Source organism: Salmo salar, chromosome ssa14 (genome assembly GCF_905237065.1).
Source record: "Salmo salar chromosome ssa14, Ssal_v3.1, whole genome shotgun sequence".
Lineage (NCBI taxonomy): Eukaryota > Metazoa > Chordata > Actinopteri > Salmoniformes > Salmonidae > Salmo > Salmo salar.
In genome coordinates, this window is record NC_059455.1 from 65243742 (window position 1) to 65264857 (window position 21116).

The following is a 21116-nucleotide window of genomic DNA, read 5'->3' on the forward strand; positions in this document are numbered from 1 at the left end:
GTTGGACATACTTAGTCTACTTCATACAGTGGAGGGCGCCAAACAACAACACCCACCTGGGTGCACGTTTTGTTTTTTGCCCTCGCACTACATAGCTGATTCAAATAACCAACTAATCATCAAGCTTTGATTATTTGAATCAACTATCTGCATTGACCCTTTTTTAGTCATCACATACGCTGCTTCAACTGTCACTTTATTCATAGTTGTACATTCATTGTCAACTTTTACATAACTACCTCAATTACTTCGTACTCCTGCACATCGAGTCCGTACTGGTACCCCTGTATATAGCCACGTTATCATTACTCATTGTGTATCTATTATTACTTGTATTATAAATGTTCTATTATTTCTCTATTTTCTCTCGCTCTGCATTGTTGGGAAGGGCCCGTAAAAAAGCGTTTCACTGTTAGTCTACACCTAGCATGTGATGAATACAATTAGATTTTGATTTGACACTTAATTAAAGTGATTAAATAATTTCATTTATTTCAGGGAGGCTATCGTTTTTCTCATGTTGTAGCTAGATTTTCATTCCTTTCCATACTTATTCCTTGAAGGTTGATTGACATTTTATCACCAGTCCATTTGACAGGAATGCCTAATAACATATCTAGTATTTGATCTTTTTAATGCCTCAAAATTCTGATGCGTGAGTGGGCGGAATCACCTTTAAACATCTGCTTTCTGACCACCCACAACTGTTCACGCTTAGTAAATAGTCATACTATTATTGGACAGGTCGATTGAAAAATCAATCTAACAAATCCTTGCTTTGATTGGATCCTGCATTGAAAATGGGACGGGCTTTTGCCGGAAATTTCGTTTCGGTATCTGGATGTAATCATATGCGAGATGGTGCTGTGGACCGAATGGATATTATGAAACAAAATAAACACAAAATCTAATGTTTTGATGGACCCAATCGCAAATTGAGCATCATTCGCTGTAAAATCGATTTCGTGGGTTTATCTTTTTTATTTGATATAATTTATCAGTGATTACACCCCCCCCTAACAAACGCCTTTGGCTGTGGCTATGACTACGGATTTACTATCTGATTTGGATAGTCGTTTCTTCGCTGATAATCTTCTGACAAGCGACGATTGGGGTAAGGTACATAAATGGTAACGTTACTGTAATGTATGTTTACCACCTGGGCAGCATGGATGCGTTAGCTAGCGACGTAGCTAAAATGATCTGCTACTGTAGCTAGCTAACACGACTTTCAGCTGATCACGAACGCGTGAAATTGATTATGCATATTCCCTTTACTAACCCTACCCTTAACAGGTTGACAAAGGGAACAAATTGCGAAAAATCAAATGTGAAAGTTGGTGGTAGAATGATGCGCAGTTGGGGGTGGTTTGGTTTCTTTCGTGGGTGTGTCAATGACTAGCTGACGCTATATTTGTACACTGGGCAGCAAGCCGGACATGTGAATGTATTAGCACAGATGAGATAGGGCTTTAGCTAGTTTAGTATTAGTGCGAGAAAAGCTTGTGCTCTGCAAGCTTTTGTTTTCCATAAGATACAGTCTAGCTGAAAATACCATCAGTCCCAAATACCTGAATTACAACTGTATGCAATATGTGAAACAACCATAGGCCTTAGCCTACCCAAAGACAGAAAACATAGGTATGTTATGTTATGTATGTTATATGGGACATCTGGTGGTCTGGAATATCTGAGCATCTGTCTTTTTCTTAAATCAGTAGCATTTGCATCTTTCTTGTTTTCATTGTAGGGCGCTGTATTTTAGATAACTTCCCCTTTTACTGACTCCCTGGTCATTGCTTTTGTATGCTCAAGTTTGCAGACTTAAGTCTTTGGTTGTCTCATGCAATCAGTAAAGTGTGAGCACTTTAACTTCCTGTGATTGCTGAACCTGATTTAACTTTTACATGTACTCTTTATGATAGAAAGAATTTAAACAGGCCTGTAGTATGAATCAAAACCAGTTTTGGAAAACGTGTTATAGTTGTAAAGGATAGCCTACTTAGTATTCTTTCAGCGTTCTTTCAAGAAAAAAAACACCCCACCATAATGTAGGCTTGAACTACAATTTAATTTCATAAATTGGCCCTCTAGTTAATGGGGTCTACTATTATCATGAGTAGCTAAGAGGTTTTCTATCCATTGGCTTATTGAAATTCAACAGTAATGGGGAACATTTCTCAGCACAGAGCAGGTTGGTATCTGATCCCTCTGCTATTGAAGCTGGGTCACCTCAGGGCTGAAATCCTCATTTATTTTAAGCCAGCTTCCCCTCCACTGCTTAGATTTCCCTCTCTTTGTAAAGCCATAAAACCCAAACTGGACTCCTGTGAATGAAACCTGTTTTTCCTTTTAAAATGGGTGTAGAAAAGCATCAAACCATGAGCTTATTTTAGGTGTTGCGTTTATGATCACAACCATCATTTACTAGTGGATCCCTCTTCTTGTTTTAGCTCAAAGGTCAGAGTCATGAGTTTCAAGCCCTTGTCAAACCAAATAAGGCACTGGGAACCATGGCGGACGAGAGGTCGCTGTGGGACAGTGATAAGGCTTTACGAACGCTATAGCAACTGACACTCAGGCAACTAGACTTGAGCGTGTCGGTAAATGATTATGTTCCTACAGTACTAATGTGTCTGTCTGTCCCAGATGCCTGTCTGTACCAGTGTGAGAGCATGGAGGAGGGAGAGGACGGGGAGTACACGAGAGGACCGAAATATGAAACATCGGTAAGGACAAAGAGAGTTTCTGCTCACAGACCCTGCCTGTATTATCTGGCCACTGTACTGCACGTTTTATTACCACATTGAAGTTAATCCAAACCTATCTCAAATTAAAATTTAGACCATAAAGACTAGGCCTATCTGATGCAAGTATCTCAGTCCATTCAGGGTTGCCAGACCGTCATTGTAAATAAGAATTTGTTCTTAATTGACCTGCCTGGTAAAATAAAGTTTAAATAAAATGGTGTGCAATAGTGCGACAATCTGCTCATTCTTGCTCTATGAGAGCAGTGTCAGTATAAATCAGCCAGGCAGCGTTAAACACTAGCTAGCAGTGGTGAGAGTTCAGTGTGTGATGCCAACGTTAAATAAGGTAACTTGAGTGAGCCTGAGATGGGCCGGCCCATAATGGGGCTGATTACCTGTTGGGGAAAGCGATTGCGTGCCCCCTGTCGACCTACTGACTAATCCAGACGATGGCCTAATTCTGTGCTTCGCTTCCTCGCAGTTTGACAACGATCTCGTGCTGACTCTTGATCCCGACAATCCCACGTCGCCGTGGCGACACCTGGACGACAACCTTCTCACAGGTGCAGAGATGAATAAAACATGGCAAGAGCATAAAAATAGGTTTACTTTTTCAAAGTGTTAGTTGTGGTAGTAGACATTTTATTACTGCTACAGAAGGCCCACAAAGCAAAATAATAAGATGAATGATATGGGCCTGAGGATTTCTCCATGTTATTTTAAAGATCAACCATGTACTAGGCTAAAGCAGGAGTTATGTACAGTAGGCTTTTGAGCCGTTTGACCTCAAAGTATAAGCGGAAATGCAATTATGTGAACATCGATACTTCCCTAATGCACTACCACTTCAATTTATCAACGCGGTGTCATTGTAGCTCAGCGTTTAGTTGTAGTGTACTTATTTCACCTTGCTCCCTCCCTCCCCGCTGTCTCTGCCTTCCTCTCACTCTTAAGGGGACTGTCCCGTATTGAAAGATAAAATGACGATAACGCAGCCTTTGCCAGTGGACATGTGTAAGTTCCTCTTTGGCTATTGCTTACGTGTGTGTGTGTCTTGGTTTATCCTTGAATGTGAAATATTTACTGTGTCCTTTTGAATAATTTGTGTGTGGTGTTCCAGTGTTCCGGGTGAAGGCGGAGCCTCCCTCCCCTGCCTCCTCGCTGGCCTCAGACTGCTCCCTGACGTCACTCCCAGACTCACAGGTCAGTCCAGGCAGAGATCAGCTTCCACCTCACACTACTAAAAGCACCTTATGCAACATTGATGCATGACTCTATCTCAGAGTCTCTAAACTAGTTAGCCTAGTTGGAGTATGTCAAAGCTAACCAATGTGCAACAAAGGTGTGAAGCCTTTTTTTTAAATGTCTTCCAAATCTTTCTCTTTCTACCATTCAGATCACAGTGAAAGGGGAGAACCCGCCCACACCTCCTTATATGTTTGGAGATGTGCTGTCGCCACCACTTGGCACATGTGAAGTCACGGTGGCCTCCGCGCCGCAGGCCCAACCACATTTGCTCCCACAGCCACAGCAACACCAAACAGCAGCCAACAATGGCATCGACGCACAGGCCACAGGTGTGTGTTGCTACGGTGATGTCAGCTAATACTGTAGGTGTACGTGCTGCACAGGAAAGACTTCAGCCACAAGAGAGCAGACTTCATATTTCATGTACTTTTGATGCAAATGTACTTAGACATTTATGGTGCATGGGAGGGTTTTTTAACTCCCACGCGTTCATGCTCTCTGTCACACTGTTTTCTCTATCGCTCACACACACCTTCCCTCCAGTCCAGCCCACTGCGGCCACCATCAAAGCCAGTACCATCCTGAGCAGTAAGCCTCCCATCCAGCCCAGGCCTGTGTGTTTAGCGGCTCTCCCCCTCCCCCAGGCTCCCAGTCCAGCCAAGGCCCTCATACTGCACAGCCTGCCTAGCATGGACCACAGCAGGCCTGGTGAGTCCTGGGACACATTACCTTTTTCCTGGCTTACCGTTTGGTGAATACACAAGGTTAATTAAAGGGGATCCTTGAATATATATTTTTTATTTAGAGTTACTCTCTCTGTCTGTCCGTGTGTGTGTGTACATGCTCAAATCGGCACAATACCTGTCAATGTATATTCCTGCAACGATTATTGATTAGAAATCTATTTATAGGGGGCTCTCGAGTGTGCAGCGGTCTGAGAGGTGTCACTATAGACCCGGGTTCGATCCCGGGCTGTATCACAACCAGCCGTGATCGGGGGTCCCATAGGGCGGCGCACAATTGGCCCAGCGTTGTCCGGGTTAGGGGAGGGTTTGGCCGGGGGGCTTTACTTGGCTCATCGTGCTCTAGCGACTCCTTGTGGCGGGCTGGGCGCCTGCAGGGTGACCTCGTCAGGTGAATGGTGTTTGCTTCCAGGTTAAGCGGGCGGGTGTTAAGAAGCGCAGTTTGGCGGTTCATGTTTCGGAGGACGCATGACTCGACCTTCGCCTCCCGAGTCCATTGGGGAGGAAAAGGGGGTAAAAAGAAGAGAGAAAAACGATTTATATTTCAGTCCTTTTTTTTTTTTACTACCCGTATTCTGGATTTTAGTGTGTCTGTCTGGTAAGATAATTTATTATGTAATGGCATGGTTATGTAATAGCTAAGTGATGTCCCATTCCTTTCCTCCCTTAGTGGTGCTTTCCCAGTCTGTCTGTCTGGGGTCCACTCCAGCCATCGTCAAAATGGAGCCTGTCTCTCCCACCATGCCTCACGGCCATAGCCCCACAGCCCCATTCCCCAGCAAACCCATAGTCCCAGCGTCCTCTCTGCCAGGGAGCAATGGCATTGATGTGAGTGTCTGTCAGTCACACGTCAGTCAGTCAGTGAGTAGGATTTAACCTCTTCTTCAACTGTTGTATTACCTCAGTCTTCACTGTCGGATCATACGCCGTGCCATCAGCTGCTGTTAACAACTTCTGCCATAATTCACTTTCATGCGTTCTCCCCTCCGGCCGTGTCACAGATGAAGGTGATGAAGAGGCAGCAGAGGATGATCAAGAACCGGGAGTCGGCGTGCCAGTCACGCAAGAAGAAGAAGGAGTACCTGCAGAACCTGGAGGGCCAGCTGAGGGAGGCGCAGCAGGAGAACGAGCGCCTCCGCAGGGAGAACCAGGCCCTGAGGGAGAGGCTTGTCGGGAAAGAGGTACGGGGTGGGAGGGAAGATTTGCAGGGCTCTACAGTCCGAGCATTACATTTCCGAATATATATATATATATTTTTAAACTAGTCAAAAGTCAAGGATGAGCACACGTGCTAGTAGAAAAATGCTGCAGTAGCTGTTTTCAAAGTGTTTCTGCTGTTTGGTTTCATAGCTGCTAATCAAACAAAGACATACAAATCCTATATCCCACCTCACGCAGCAACACTGCCTGGCAGGAGAGCTGTGTGCTCTGAAGGAAGTACTGATAGATTCAGCACTTCCTGCATAGAAGTTGGTCTAATTTACTCTAAAGTCTACAAAGTGAGACTTTGTCTTTGTGTTTCTTCGCTATTTCCATTGTTTTGTTCACAAGCTCGGTTGTTTTTCAACATTAGTTTGAGTCTGCTGCTTCAGCTGATAGCGAAGAGATGTCCTAGTTAGATCCCAAATCTCACACACACACCTACGTGACACGACTCAAGTGGCCCCGTTACCACAGTAACCTCCCACCCTTATAGGCGCAGCTGAAAATGGTCTCTTCTGATATTTTGATTAAAATTAAATGAAATGGAGCAATATACCACATTACTTTTTACTAATACATTGTTTTAGAAACATTACAAATCATGGTAATCCGTTCTGTTTTTATTTTATATTTTTTTGCTGTAATTATGGGGAAAAAATATTTAGCCCGGTAAAAAAACCTGGGTGGCTGTTAGAGTTTTTCATCTACCTGCCACAGTGGCTGGTGGACCAAAAAGTTAATTTTAGGTCCTGAACCAAACATATTGTATTTTCAGCTGTTTTGAAGCTGGTGTACAAAACTGAAAGTAAAAGACGCAAAAATGAAACTTGAGGGAAGCATAGAAATGGTGCACATACAACAGATCTACCGCTTCTTAGACTTGCTTTCAATATGAATGACAGATCTATAACTCACATTTCTATGTGAATAAAGTGACATATCGCAGCTTTAAGCAAATGTGTTCGGCGATTACATTACTGAGCCAGAGAGGGATTTCCCTAATGGACTGGATGTACTGCATTGCTTTCAATTCATCTTTCTAAATGAAAGTCTTAAGAATGTGGTTAAGATTTGTCTGTTAAAGCAATGACTAGGGATACATTCAAAGAGGTGATTGAGGATACATGTTTGTACTTGCGTGTGTACACTGTGCTTTAACTCTCCTCTCTCTGTGTTCCAGGGCAGTGAGTCTGGTAACAATAAGAGGGCCGTCTGCATCATGGCAGTGCTACTATTCATGACCTTCAGTTTCGGCCCTGTCAGGTAAAAATCACTGTTCGTAGACGCTGCCATTCAATGAAGTGTTAACGATTTGCAAATTGTCCAAAACAAATCCTTTGTTTTAGAGAGTCATGTGCGTAACTCCACGATTTAATGTTTGATTTTGACAAAATGTTTTCCTCCAGTATCACAGACAGGAAGCTGGAGACGGGATTACAGGAGGAGGTGGTGCCTCACACAGGAAGACGTCTCCTGGAGTTTGAGACGGCTCAGGGACACAGCAGAGTGGAGGAAAGGATGGATCCTGAGGAGGAGGAGGGAGAGGATGGGTGGAAGGGAGGAGAGGTGGAGAGGGAATCCACCGATTCATACCAGTTTAGGTGGGTTAATAAAGTCCAATTCATCGTTCATTCTTCATATCCATGATGGTGAGCCTGTTCATTGTGTTCTTTTCACAGCCATCTGCGACTGCTGCCCATGTGGGTCGTACATCCAATCATGCATCTACCAATGGTTCTAATTGATGAGGCTTTGCAAACATGGCTTCAGCCAAGTAGAATGCCCTTAGAGAACAAGACAGTGTTTGAGCTGAGCAGAAGACTTGCATGCAGTCTAATAATCGAGAATGCAGTCATACTGGTCTGATCTTGGAAGTATGTAACAGGCTGTCATAAAATGAACGATGTCCACATACTACTTGCCTGTTAAGTGTTTACTTCATGTTTACGGCTCTTTAAGGACTTGTGCCCTTGAAAGGACTAGTTTTCCATAGAATATTAGTGATATACTGATTTAGGCTTTCAGAAGGGTGTTGAATCTGTTCAAAGTTGCTGTTTCATTCTGTATTACGTGTTTGGCTGTTTTCAGGAACCTGAGTGACGTGTTCAGCGACGTGAAGGATTTGGTCCTGCAGGACATCGACCGCTATTTCACCTCCAATGACTGCAGGCAGTTCAACCGTTCCGAGTCCCTCAGGTCAGCGGGGCTGCTATGGTCGCAACTCAGGAGTCTCTCTCTCAGTCATCCCATCTCTCACCCCATTTATGCAAATATGATATTGCTACTCTATCTACAGTGCACCTGTGTTCTCATATCCATGTTGAAAGGAAGCGGTGTATAATATCGTAGATCCCACTGTATGTGTTATTAGTACATTATCTGTGTACTCCTCTTGACTGTGGCTGACTGTTTCACGTCCTCTTTCAGGCTGGCGGATGAGCTGAGAGGATGGGTTCACAGGCACCAGATCGACAGGAAGAAGTCTGGAGGGAAGCCAAAGATGGTGAAAAAAGCTAAAATAGCGCAGGTGTGGTTTCATCTACGCTCTTGTATTTCTGTATCCGATCATATTTTCTTTAGTATTTCAAGTTCACATGCGCAGGTGTCTACTCATGATACCCTCTGGCGTGTTGAACGACCGAGCTGAGTTGGTGTTGATGTGTATTGTTTGGGTACACACATGCATCATGGTTGTTTCCCTTCCCTTTTCTACAGAAAGCACAGCTAAGGAAGACAAACTTCTCCAGATACCTTCCCATACAGACCCATCGTTCCATCGAGAGGTAACCGTCGTAGACCACATTTCCCAGTAGTCAACAGTGGGTGTTCATGCTTCAATTTCTAAGTGATTCGTTGACTTTTGCATGTTCACTTGTACCATACTAAACCAAGTGTGGTATTTGCATCAACTGAGGAAAAACACTGCTGGAATGAGTGACCTTTTAAATAAAATAAAAATATTATTGCTATTTGTCTTGGCCCAACTTCCCTTCTGTCTCTCACAGTCAGATACAAGTGTTACCTGCCGGTCCCGAGATCAGCTATAGTGACTTCATGGACGCCATCGACCGGCGTGAGGACACCTTCTACGTGGTCTCCTTCAGACGGGTAAGACGGAACAGCAACGCCAAACCACTAGGGAAGTGAAACCGAGTGTGAATAAAAACGGACAGTGGGTGTCATTCGCATAATGCAAAACATTATACTTTCTGTTTGTAGGATCACCTGCTGTTGCCTGCCATCAGCCACAACAAGACCACACGGCCCAAAATGTCTCTGGTGATGCCGGCTATGTCTGTCAACGGTGAGTTTGTGTTTCTAGTTGGAACTATCAGAGGTTTAGAATTCTGCATAATTATAGCCCCATTGCACTGCTGTACACTTTGTCAGATATATTGTCAGATATAACTTCTTGAGATGCCCTCGTAATCTTTGAACAATGGAGATCTTTGAATGATGAATTTCGTTTGCGTAAAATGTACGTATTATGTAAAATTGCCAACACAATTATGTGTTATGTGCCCGAATAAACCCTAATTTGCTCCAGGGGCGCCATACTACAATGGCTGACCCTGTAAAACAACACATTTCACTGCACCTATCCAGTACCAGTCAATACTCATTTAGTTAGCCTTTATCTGTCTATCTATTGTACACTCTCCTCTCTCTGTCAGTATCTCTTTTTTTTTCTTTTTTTTTACACTGCTCTTTCTTTCTCTCTCCCTCCCACAGAGAGTTTATATAACAAATCCCAGGGGTATGAGATGATGATGCAGGTGGATTGTGAGGTCATGGACACCCGGATCATCCCCATCAAAGCCTCCGCTGTTCCCCCGTCCCTCCGCGACCCCCCTCCTGCTCCCCCCGCCCACCATCACCACAGCAACCACACCTCCCTCCGAGGCCGCCACCATCCCCACGCCGGCGGAGCGGAGTCTCCACGGCAACCCTTACCTGTCAGAAGACGGGAGGCCGAGTATTACATCAGCCAGGGGGGCCAGGTTTGAGGTTAGTGAAGGTGAACAATTGAGAGGGGGGTTAGAGGACAAAGGAGAGGAAACGGGACAGAGAGGGTAATGGGAGATTGAATAGGGGAAGTGAGATGGGGAGGACTTAATAAGGGAGAGTTGAAAGGTTGCGGGAGGCTAATCTGTTCTGGAATTACGGAGGCCATCTGTACTAATTGAAACAAATGTTTAACAATGACGTAACGGTGCCCCGATGTTGAAACATTGTCTCAGCAACTCAAAGCAAATGTGTTTATTCTACTGAAGACTCAATATACTAATAGACCAATGAGTAATACCCACTTTGCAAACCTGCTCTGTTTTTATATTGAAGAAGTCAAATAAATTTGAAGGGGAAAAAAATATTAAAACAAAGCAAACCTTAAAAGGCTATGCCATCACCCACATTATATAACCTCATGCCACTTGACACCCTCTTTTATTTATATATTTTTTTTACATTCTAGGATTAGAAGTTTACCAATGGCTCCTAACTAAATCATTTCTTAATATATACTTTTTTTTTTTAAACCTGGCCAAAACATAGACCTAGCAGTTCACTGCACTAAGACATAGCACAGAACTAATCACTGAAATATTTCTGCAGCTAATGGTAGAATGGACTGCTCATGGTTTCATTTCAGGCTTTGTTGTTGTAGAGGTTATGTCTGTATATTTGTTTTTATCGCTTTCCATTGAAATTCCATTCAGAGGGCTCCTGCAGAAAATGCAGGTCAGATTCTAGTTGTCAGCTTAGATTTGGTTTTTGTTTGTTTTATTTTATGTCAAATGTGTTTGGATTTGTATAAGGATTATTTAACTTGAGTTTATTGGTTGTAAATATAAATGGTAGCTGTTGAGTTATTTTTTTTTAAATTCATACCTATATTTTGCTCTGTCCTCTAAACCTCTGCATCTTATGGGCACAAACCTGCTGTATCTATGTTCCAGAAGTGAGCACAGTAATAAATAAGTACATGGATGGACTAAATATATTTGCATTGAATGCAGACCACCACCTTGATCGTACAGTGTGTTGTGTGTTTCTATATACAGGTGATTTTTCTCACTTGCACAAATCTTGCAGCTGATCCATTTGGATCTCCATGTAATTATGGAGAACAGCAACAGCTGTGATAGTACAGAAACAAACCTAGGATGTATTAACAGCTGAATAAATTCTCAATGTCTTCAGCAATTACTGACACTTTATCCAGAATCATCCAGTTACGTACTCTGAAAGTATAGAATGTATTGTCTCTCATACACAGTATATGTCAAGTAATTCCAGTGAACTCTAAGCATCGTTTTCAGTTGTTTTCTGTTGGTGGTCATCGCCCCCCCCCCCCCAAAAAAAAATGCAGTCAGCCTGAGTCTTCTGACCAAAAGTGGTTTCTGAATCTACAATGAGATGTGAAGACATTTTCTTTAGTTGCAAACTCGCTGTGAACTCTCGCTATGTTTTGTCTATCTTTCTCTGCCTGAAGCACTGCACACACTTCTTCGGCAAGTGTGTATGTTTGAGATAATAATGCCTTATGGGAATACCACCCATGTGTTTTTTTTTCTTCATTTTTATATAAAAAGTAGAATTATTATTAAAATTAAATAAATTACAACAACAAAAAATGGATATGAAACTGTACACGTGTTGTTAGGGGTGTTGAGGGGTCTCTTTGTAGTCTTATTTCTATTTCAGACTTTACTTTAGCCAATAAAATACAGGAACACAATGCTACTAGTCATGTATGAGAGGTGTCGGACCAAAGACATTCCCTTTTTCATTTACATGTCAATTCACTGTCTCACACAAACACACTCACCGCACACAAACACATTATATGTACACACACAGCAACACTTTAAGCATGAAAATCTATGGTTATAATGGAAGCAATGTTACAGAAGGGTATTAGGGCCAAGTGAAGAGTAAAAAATAATAGACAGTAACGGGTGGTGGTACTTGGAGTATAATTTTTTGCATGATATGTAGAGAAGTACTATGTATGTAACCACGTTTCCTCCTTCTGAAAAGAATCTGTGGCACAACATTTTTGAGGTCCTAATACTTCTTCTTCTTATTATATGTGCTAAAAGAGAGGATATCCTTGTTACTGAAGCCAATTCTAAAGTATAGTTTCACCAGGTCATCTAACTGCAGGCTTTTCATTGGTGGGGCGCACAGCAACAGGGAGTCAGGGAGACATGCTGGTAACCAAATCTCCTACTTTAATCTTGAAATTTAACTCAACATTTTGACTTTTTATTCTCAACATTTTTACTTTATTCTCAAAATATTGGCACTTTATTCTTTACTATCGTGCAAAAAAAATTGCCACCCGTTGCTGTTTATTTTTTACTCTTCACTTGGCCGTAATACTCTCCCGTACAATGTACATATATATATGTGTACATATATATATGTATATATATATATGTTCAACGCCGCCTGTCTTTTCTTATTTAAATGAATTTTCATAAATAAAACTTTAAACATGTCCTCTTTCCCTGAATAAGAAGTTTGAGCTGCTGCCTTTTTTGTTTGTAGAAAACAAACATTGAATTTAGAAAAATAGTGGGTTTTTTTTTTTTTTTTTAAAGTGCACTGTTGCCTTTCTCTTGAACATACCCAAAAAGCAGGATCAACATGAACATAACTCTAAAAATAAATATTGTTCATAGGGCTCTGAAGCTATCAACCAACTTTTTCCTTCTAATTCTTCTTGTGTCACCATTTTTCTGTAACCTTGAATTATCTCTTAAACCGAAAGCCAGAGTAGTTGGTCTCGTTCCAGCAGCTTTAATTGTCAGCTGATACAAATACCATCCTTGGTTTGGTCTTGTGCAAATAAGCAGATAATGCCTTCTCTACTGAATGCTTTCACTTTATCTCCCGACTACGTTTTCATCTCGCTACTGCATGTAGCCTTACAAATACACTGCAAATCATTAACAAGTCAAATTTCTCTTTGCAGCAGGAGGAGCAATTTGCATCAGGGAAATGCATGCAAAAGGACAACCTAAAAGTAAAGGAAAACTGGTCTGGTGAACATGTAAACAAAGCTTCATATAGACTGGCAGCTCTGTTTTTCAGTGCAAGAACAAGAACCCATCATTATTCATGGACAAGCTGAGGTAGTTGAATGTTCAGCCCAGACTGATGACGTGAGATGGTGAAGTATATTTTGAGTTCTCAGAGGACAGGGCACTGCTTTGACAGAGAACCAAGGGCCTAATTTCTGAAGTAATGCCTAGCTGTAAAGCAGAAGGCAGATGACTGAGGCAAATGAGAGCGAGATGCCGGGTGGGGCTTCCTGCACCCCTCAGCTCACACACACTCACATATCCTATTCCTGAGGTATTCAGAAAAACGAGTCAAGAACAGTCCTAAACAAAAGTGTGCCTGATTTGATGACTTTTACATTCCCTAAAGTAACTCAAGTTAATCAGTCAAATGGGTTATTTTTCAGTGTCTTTTCTTGCTCATCAGGCTTTATGGATAACAAAGAGCGCAGTGGTAAAGGTTAATACTACAGAGAGACTCAACATGGTTGTCCTCATCAGGTATCTTTCTCAGCTAGGGGGCACTTGAGTTCTGTGCGTTGTGGCTTCTGGGTGAATCAGAGCCCAGTCTTTGATGGTGGGGTTGTATGACCAAGAAATACATCTCCATGTTGGTCACTTGAACGGACTGCAGGGAATTCTACTTTCATTTATGAAAACATTTTATTCTATTTTGGAGATAATAAAATCGACTTTTGGCTCAGAAAACATGGGAAAAGAGGGACGACTACAACCAATTTTGATAAAGTCATAGGTTCAAAGGAGAGTGTTTTGGAAGGGAAAGATCCAAATCTGAACCAATCATAGACGTCTATGTTTGGGCTTAATAAAGGGCGGTCCTTCCTAATATTGAGTTGCACCCCCTTTTGCACAGCCTCAGTTTGTTGGGGATGGACTCTAAAAGGTGTTGAAAGTGTTCCACAGGGATGCTGGCCCATGTTGACTCAAATGCTTCCCACAGTTGTGTTAAGTTGGCTGGATGTCCTTTGGGTGGTGGACCATTCTTGATACACATGGGAAGCTGCTGAGCATGGAAAAATCCAGCAGCATTGCTGTTCTTGACAAACTCAAACCATTGTCTGGCTACCATACCCCGTTCAAAGGCAGTTCAATCTTTTGTCTTGCCCAGTCACCCTCTGAATGGCACACATACACAATCCATGTCTCAATTGTCTCGAGGCTTAAAAATCCTTCTTTAACCTGTCTCCTCCCCTTCATCTACACTGATTGAAGTGGATTTAACACGTGACATCAATAAGGGATTATAGCTTTTTCCTGGATTCACCTGGTCAGTCTATGTGATGGAAAGAGCAGTTGTTCCTAATGTTTTGTACACTCAGTGTAGACGTCTATGTTTGGGTCAAATCAAGGCCAAAAATGTACGTCCGTGGACGTTGGTATCACAGCCGGACAGGACCAAAAAAAAGACTTCCAAAATATGTCAGCGTCACTCCGTGCGCACTTCTGCCCTCTGGTGCCCATGTTTACATTGAAACAGGTCAGATGTAAGCATTCTGCAGACACGAAAATCTAGTAGTGAGCAATCCATCCCTAACAATGCTTTTGTTCCTCAGAGAACCCAGGGCATCCAAGGATTTTTTTCAATGGAAGATGGTTCTTCCATTGACCTTTTAAGTTAATGCGTCAACAAGTCTGCAAAGTCGCACAAAACAGTTATGGACATTTAAGTTAATGACCACTTCAAGAACAAAATCTCTGCAGAGAGAAAGAAGGTAGGGATAGAAAATGTACACCCCATCCCTCAGTACTTTGGCAGGAGTTACACATAACCAGTGTCATGCCAACACAGCCATGAGAGAGAGAGAGAGAGAGAGAGAGAGATGAAGCTCAAGAGTAGACTGTAAATGATCATGATAATATCAGAGATGGAAACTCATTAGTAAGTTTGGTTAACACGAGTTAAAGTCCCCATGATATCATTTCCTTATTTTGTGGTCCTGACAGATGATATCATTTCAAATATATTACTGTACCGTTTTTTTATAATACAGTAATAAGGGTTATTTTTTTCTACTTGGGTATTTCTTTCCTTTTAAATATTTTTCTTTCTGGCACACAAGGAAAAAGACTAGTTTTGAAATCAATTGCTGATGACAGACTATTGTGTGTGTACGGGAACACTTCTCGTTTCTCTCCCACTGTTTTACGACAGTGTCCAGTAATTCTCTTATTGCTGCTGAAACAATCTCAGAGGGCACTTCAAACTCTTTTGATCTTCTCATTCTCTCACACACACACACACACACACACACACGCAAACAGATTCTCTCTCACACACACGTTTGTGAAGCTTATTGCAAACCATTCGTACAATGACCAAGAATGGGCTAAAGTTACCCATTCAAATACACGCCTATTAAATGTCTAGAGCTGCTGCAATGTGGGTGAGGGAAATATAGACCCATAAGAATAACAGTGGGTCCCGGGCACAAATAGCTTTCATGTCAAGGTGGCGATAAAGTCCAACCACCCGGAACACCCTCTGCTTGTAAACACTCCCAGTGGCTGGCTGAACGTGTGAGTATGTTTGTGTGTCCAGGCATGTATAGTGTGCTTGTGTTTATGCAGATGTGTGTGTCCAGGCATGTATTGTGTGCTTGTGTTTATCCAGTTTTGTGTGTGTGTGTGTGTGTGTGTGTCCAGGCATGTACATCTGTTTGCTTGTGTTTGCATTGTCTCCATGTGGTGTTGAGGAAGTGTCAGGGCATGGACAATGGTTTATCTTTGTGTGCTGTGTATCTACCTGCATCTCTCTCTCTCTCTCCACCGTCCTGAGCGAAGACGAGTTTGTAGATGTGTTCTTAAGCTTAGCGTGGGGGTTATGCCATTCTCCATTCACAGCATTCTGTGCTGTCTTTATAAGCGCAGACCGGAAAGACCTACGTACGGTATATTAAGCACTGTGCTCGTTTAGCCTGTTTCAACATGTAGCGTGTTTAGGTCTCTAACCTGCCCCCCGAAAAATTGACACGCTCCAGTCGTTTTATTCAATTGAGCTTCATTTCACTTTTATTTGACTGGGTCTGGTTGGCTTGGGCTACAGCAGTGGAAACTCTCCATTTATGTAAAGCTGGCTTCCTGATTTACGACTGGCGGTGCAACTTGGCCTGTGTGCGCTGACAGACAGTGTGTGTGAGGGGTACTGTCAGTGTGTGTATGTACAGTGGGGTTTGGAAATGATTGACACCCTTGATAAAGATGAACAATAATGTCTGTATAAAATAAAAAGTTGAAATACTGAGATATATGGTTTGCTCATAACAGTGGAGACATTACATTAGTACAGTTGCTCAGAGAAAGAGATTTTGTTTAGCAAGTCATTTTCTTTCTTCAAAACTCATTTAGGGGTCAAGATTGACACCGCTAAAGACTAAATAAAGTAGTTAAAAGTTCCATAATCCCAGCACGCAATGACATCAAGCTTGGTGACTCTACAAACTTGTTGGATGTATTTGCTGTTTGTTTTGGTTGTGTTTCAGATTATTTTGTTCCCAATAGAAATGAATGGTAAATAATGTATTGTGTCATTTTTGGAGTCACTTTTATTATAAATAAGAATATAATAGGTTCCTCACCATTACCAATAACAGGGGAGGTTAGCATGTTTTGGGGATAAGATCTTTGACCCTCTGTAACTTTCTCACTCATCGTTATTCACGATTCATTCAGGATAATAATGGTAGCATCCACATGAATGTAGAAGTGTTTTGTGGTCATTGCGTGCTAGGAATATGGGACCAAATACTAAACTTTTGACTACTTTGTTGATAAGAATCTTTAGGGGTGTCATTAATTTTGACACCTACCTTTTTGAGGAAAAAAAAGATGACTTGTTAAACAAAATCTATTTTTCTGAGCAGTTGTATGAGTATAAAGTACTTTTTTTGCATTCAATATAGCTCAGCATTTGAATGATTTATTTTATACAGTCATTATTGCTCGTCTTCATCAAGGGTGTCAATCATTTCGGACCCCACTGTGTGTGTGTGTGCGTGCAGGGCCCACGTGTGAGGGGACACACCAAGCTCTTGAAAGGGAGAGTCTAGATTTACGCCACCTTGTCCGAGCTGGTGAGTGTGATTTATGCGGTGCGTGCATGAGCCAGTAGTATGAGCACTGAAACAGCACATGTGCTCACTGTTTATATGGGCAGGGAATATGTCCTTGCTTTGTTGTTAAGTGTTGAGCACATGCCCTGGGCATATGTCTGCCCTGTGTGAGCCTACACCGCTTTGTGGGAATGAATTAATTCCACACAATAACAGATTGAGTGCTAATGAACATGCAGAGCGTAAAGGATAGCCAAGCCTTCTCCCCGCTGGATGTATAATTCTCTACTGACCGCTGTTAAATGCGGTTTATCATCTCTCATTTGAACATGTGACAATTATAACCAATTTAAGGACAGCAGAGTTTAAGGTGGCTGTTAAATGTTTCTACGTGTGCACAGCGACTGTGGAAACAAGGCTACCACTTGTGTTCTCTGTTGACTTTGACATTTCAGGGCATTTTCTCTAAATAACACCTTTTATCTGAGCCAGCCCGCTACACTGGAATACAGTGGCAACAAGCCTGCACAATACCACCATTAGCACTGTATTCATGTCACCAGCTCCCGGCTAAAAGCCATCAACGGTCTCAGGAACAATGCGGTTAAATGAACGTCCATAAATGTTTATTTAACATGTTTGGTATGTGTTGGGAGATGTTATGGAGGATCATTGTTTTCATCAGAGTTGGTTACTCAGGCAGATCATCTTGCAATGGTATGCTGCAATGGGTTTTATGTACACTCTGTGGCCAATATGCTGCCTTCACGGAAGCTACCTCACGATCAGCTCTTTGCCCGAGGGCCCGATGCATCAGACGCCCCAGACGAGCTTTGACCCATAAATCTGTGTATATGTTCTAACTTCAAGCCACAGGTCTGCGAATGATCAAAGCAGTGTGAAGACCACTACCTAACTGCGAGTTAGGAGAGAGAGAGAGAGAGAGCGCAATTGTATTCTGACACGTGTGTACATAGATCCATGTTGTGTGCATCTGCCCTGGATGTGGTAAATGTGTTTTTGATAGGGCTTGACTCCGTAACGCTTGTACAGTATGAACTGACTGCAGAAGACTTAAGACTAGTAACGTTACATACATACTGCTTGGATCGAAGTAAGTAAGCATTGTGCGAGCAAGCCGGAACGGCCCATAGGACCAGGAGCCTATCTCCTGTTTCTGTAGCGTGAGGTAGCTTGATGTGCAAGTACACCCCCTGGACAGGATGCTAGTCTATAGCAGCTTTGATCGAATACTGCATCTGAATTTTTTATTGACATAAAAGGGTATTGGTTACAGTTGTACATGCATTCAAGCATCAAATATGTATATTTGTGTGTGTGTGCGCAAAATAATATGCGAAATATATGTAATGGATTGGGCATACTTGTGTGTTTCATGTCTTTTACTTTGTACTTCATTCACCTCGTGTCTTAACTCAAACCTAAGAAGAAGAAAAAAGTAATTAACCAGCGCCAATGGTCCCAATCCCAGAAGTCCCGGGTCTACAGGCAGCCGATCATATTAAGAGAGTCTTCCTCTCGCTGTCTGGGTATTGTCTCTTCGTCTGTCATTCAATTTTACCATCGAGAAGCTATTTAACGACAGAGCAATGGGTTAGATATTATAGCAATATTCTCATCAGTCGAATCAAAACATGTGGCTTTGATTTACTTTGTTCACTTTTTTTTATCTGTTCTGGCCTGTTTGGATCTGTCCTCCTCCGAGAACCATTCATTTCCTTCACTGGGTGTCCATGTCCTGGCCTTTTTGCCTCTTTCTCTATTTCCTGAATGATAGACACACTACGTGCCACCATTTTGGCTCCAGAGTAATAACCGTCAACTGGGGCTGCTTTGAAAGTGAGACAGACATCGTCAGTTCTGTTTCACGTAATGTGTGTGTGCATGTATATACCAGAGTCTGGAGAGCTGGAAATTAGGCAGAGGCTGCTAGGTCCAGGGACCATGTTGGCTCTATTTCAATGGCTCTGCATGGGGACTATGGAAGTAGGCATGTGTCCATCTTGGCTCTAGCGCTTCACGTGTTTTATATCTTTCCCTGCAGTGGAAAAAGAGCGAGCAGGGGACACAGGGAGGAAGAAAGAGTTACTATAAATGTCCGTTTGGACAATTCAAGCCCAACTTCTAGGGCGATGCCACCTCAGACTATTCAGCCTTCTTATTGGGAGGACTTTCAATTTTTTTTGAAGATTTGCACAAAAATATTAGCAAAATGATCATGGTGATGGCGAGAGAGTAAACCAGACGGGGATATAAAGAAAGAAAAAGATGAGCGCGCTTTAATAGGAACTGTGTGTCAATGCGTTGGCCTTGATTTATGACCTTTAAGTGTTTTGGCAAAGATGGAATATTGCTGTTATAGCCATAAAGTCACTTTTTGAATTTTTGAGAGAGAGTAGTGGGAGAGAGAAAACGGGGAGAGCGGGTGGAGGGCATACGAGCCTGCAGAGTCTGCACATGGAGAGAAACAGGAAAGAATGAAAGTGTACTCGAGTCAAGATGATAAAGAAACTGGAACAAGCCTTTGAATTCATTCAAAATGTTACACTCCATGAGAGCATTTCATGGAAGCATGATCCTAAAAATATTGATGGTTGCTTTTGAGCTTTGAAAAGAGCAGAGACAGGGAAAGAGAAAAGGATAACAGAAGACAGGGCGAGTGGACACAATATAAACGTCAATCTACGTTCTTCTGGTCAGTCGTTTTTCAAGCTTCAGACAGCGGGTGCCACCAACTCTGTGGAAAGCGTTGGGTGGGAGGAAGAGAGGAGGAATTTGGCTGGTAGGCTACAAAGAGCTATGTCACCATCTGAAACCATGACATCCAGGCCTTTATTGATTCCATAACTTTGCCTTCCGGGTAGAATCATTTTCTGATATGTGCAAATCAACTGTCCCACAAGCCAACATTCCGTCTCTAGATTTTTGCTACCACGCAGCCAAAATGGCAAACTTTCTGGAATGGAGAAAGTGTGAAAGGCAACACCTGCCAGAGTTAGGACAAGTACATGAGGAACTGAAAGCGGAGGATGAAAAGGAAGTTTCCCTGTGGCACATAAACTGGACTGTCATGGAGTGAAAGCATTGGTGAGCTACATATCTCACCGTTGCTGTTACTGCATTGCTCTGCCATAACCTCAGCATAATGCAGGAAGGTCAAAGGGTAAAAAAAAATTTTTTAAAAGGGTAAAAAAATGTTTTACAAAAGGGGGCTAAAACTCCATGGCACATCAAAATGCCTCAGATTGCTGGCCTTTTGTGGTAATTAGATTTAAGAAAAATATTTTACGATTGTAAAACAAATGTTTCTCTGTACGAGCCCCCGTTAATTTTGAGGTTATTTTAGGCAAGAAGGATGGTCTGATCAGATATCCAAATCCTCAGCCTGAAGGGTACCGAAGTGTCAGTAACAATTTACATAAAACATAGTATGTGAACTCCAGGTCTGCGATATAGGCACTCTACAGGTTCAGTGTGCCATATTGCCAGTAATAAAATGTTTGAGCTTCACTGCAATGGGAACAAGATGCGTTCATAGACTGTGTTCATGGATGTGTTCAGGGAAATTCGGTGACCTGTCGAGTGAAGGTAAAGTATCTCAGTACTATTTTGCATCATGGGATGGGATTCATAACCCAAAGAGCGGCTTTCATCTTATAGCATGTTTTATGGCCCAATTTGTGTTTATGCAACAGTGCCAAGTTTGCATCTCATTTTTGCAGAAGAACAACAACTTAAAAAATGAAACGAGTGTCTATAGTTACTTTACTGTATTGTCTTAATATTTATTTGAACATCTTTTGGGATCTTTTTGTTCTGCCAGTGCCTGTTTCCCTTGAAGTTTTTGAAAAGCATCTATCTGAATTAAATATAAGTATTCCATTGATTCTTTGCTAGGTTTCTAAGAACTTAAATGGGAATAGCTTTGTATCCATCATTGTTATTCATTGTCACCTTCTCTGCTTCTGTGTTACCAACTTACAAATGATTTATCGGGCCGGGATGAAATGT

At 42.1% G+C, this 21116-nt stretch overlaps 1 protein-coding gene across 3 annotated transcripts; it reads left to right on the forward strand.

The window, feature by feature from the left end:
• The first annotated feature begins 821 nt into the window (after positions 1 to 821).
• Positions 822 to 10980, forward strand: LOC106569944 (cyclic AMP-dependent transcription factor ATF-6 beta). 3 transcript variants are annotated; one of them, XM_014141717.2, is made up of 17 exons: positions 822 to 1114; positions 2650 to 2729; positions 3232 to 3313; positions 3705 to 3764; positions 3871 to 3953; positions 4147 to 4327; positions 4542 to 4706; positions 5412 to 5602; positions 5743 to 5922; positions 7125 to 7207; positions 7351 to 7545; positions 8033 to 8140; positions 8372 to 8471; positions 8660 to 8727; positions 8950 to 9052; positions 9164 to 9248; positions 9677 to 10980. In XM_014141717.2, the coding sequence occupies exons 1-17, from the start codon at positions 1042 to 1044 to the stop codon at positions 9949 to 9951; spliced, it is 2112 nt and encodes a 703-aa protein (XP_013997192.1). In that variant the 5' UTR covers positions 822 to 1041; the 3' UTR covers positions 9952 to 10980. The 3 variants fall into 3 exon arrangements, with proteins under 3 accessions (XP_013997192.1, XP_013997193.1, XP_013997194.1); XM_014141718.2 differs by having other exon boundaries at positions 5412 to 5569; XM_014141719.2 differs by lacking the exon at positions 822 to 1114 and adding an exon at positions 1446 to 1641.
• The last annotated feature ends 10136 nt before the right edge of the window (positions 10981 to 21116 follow it).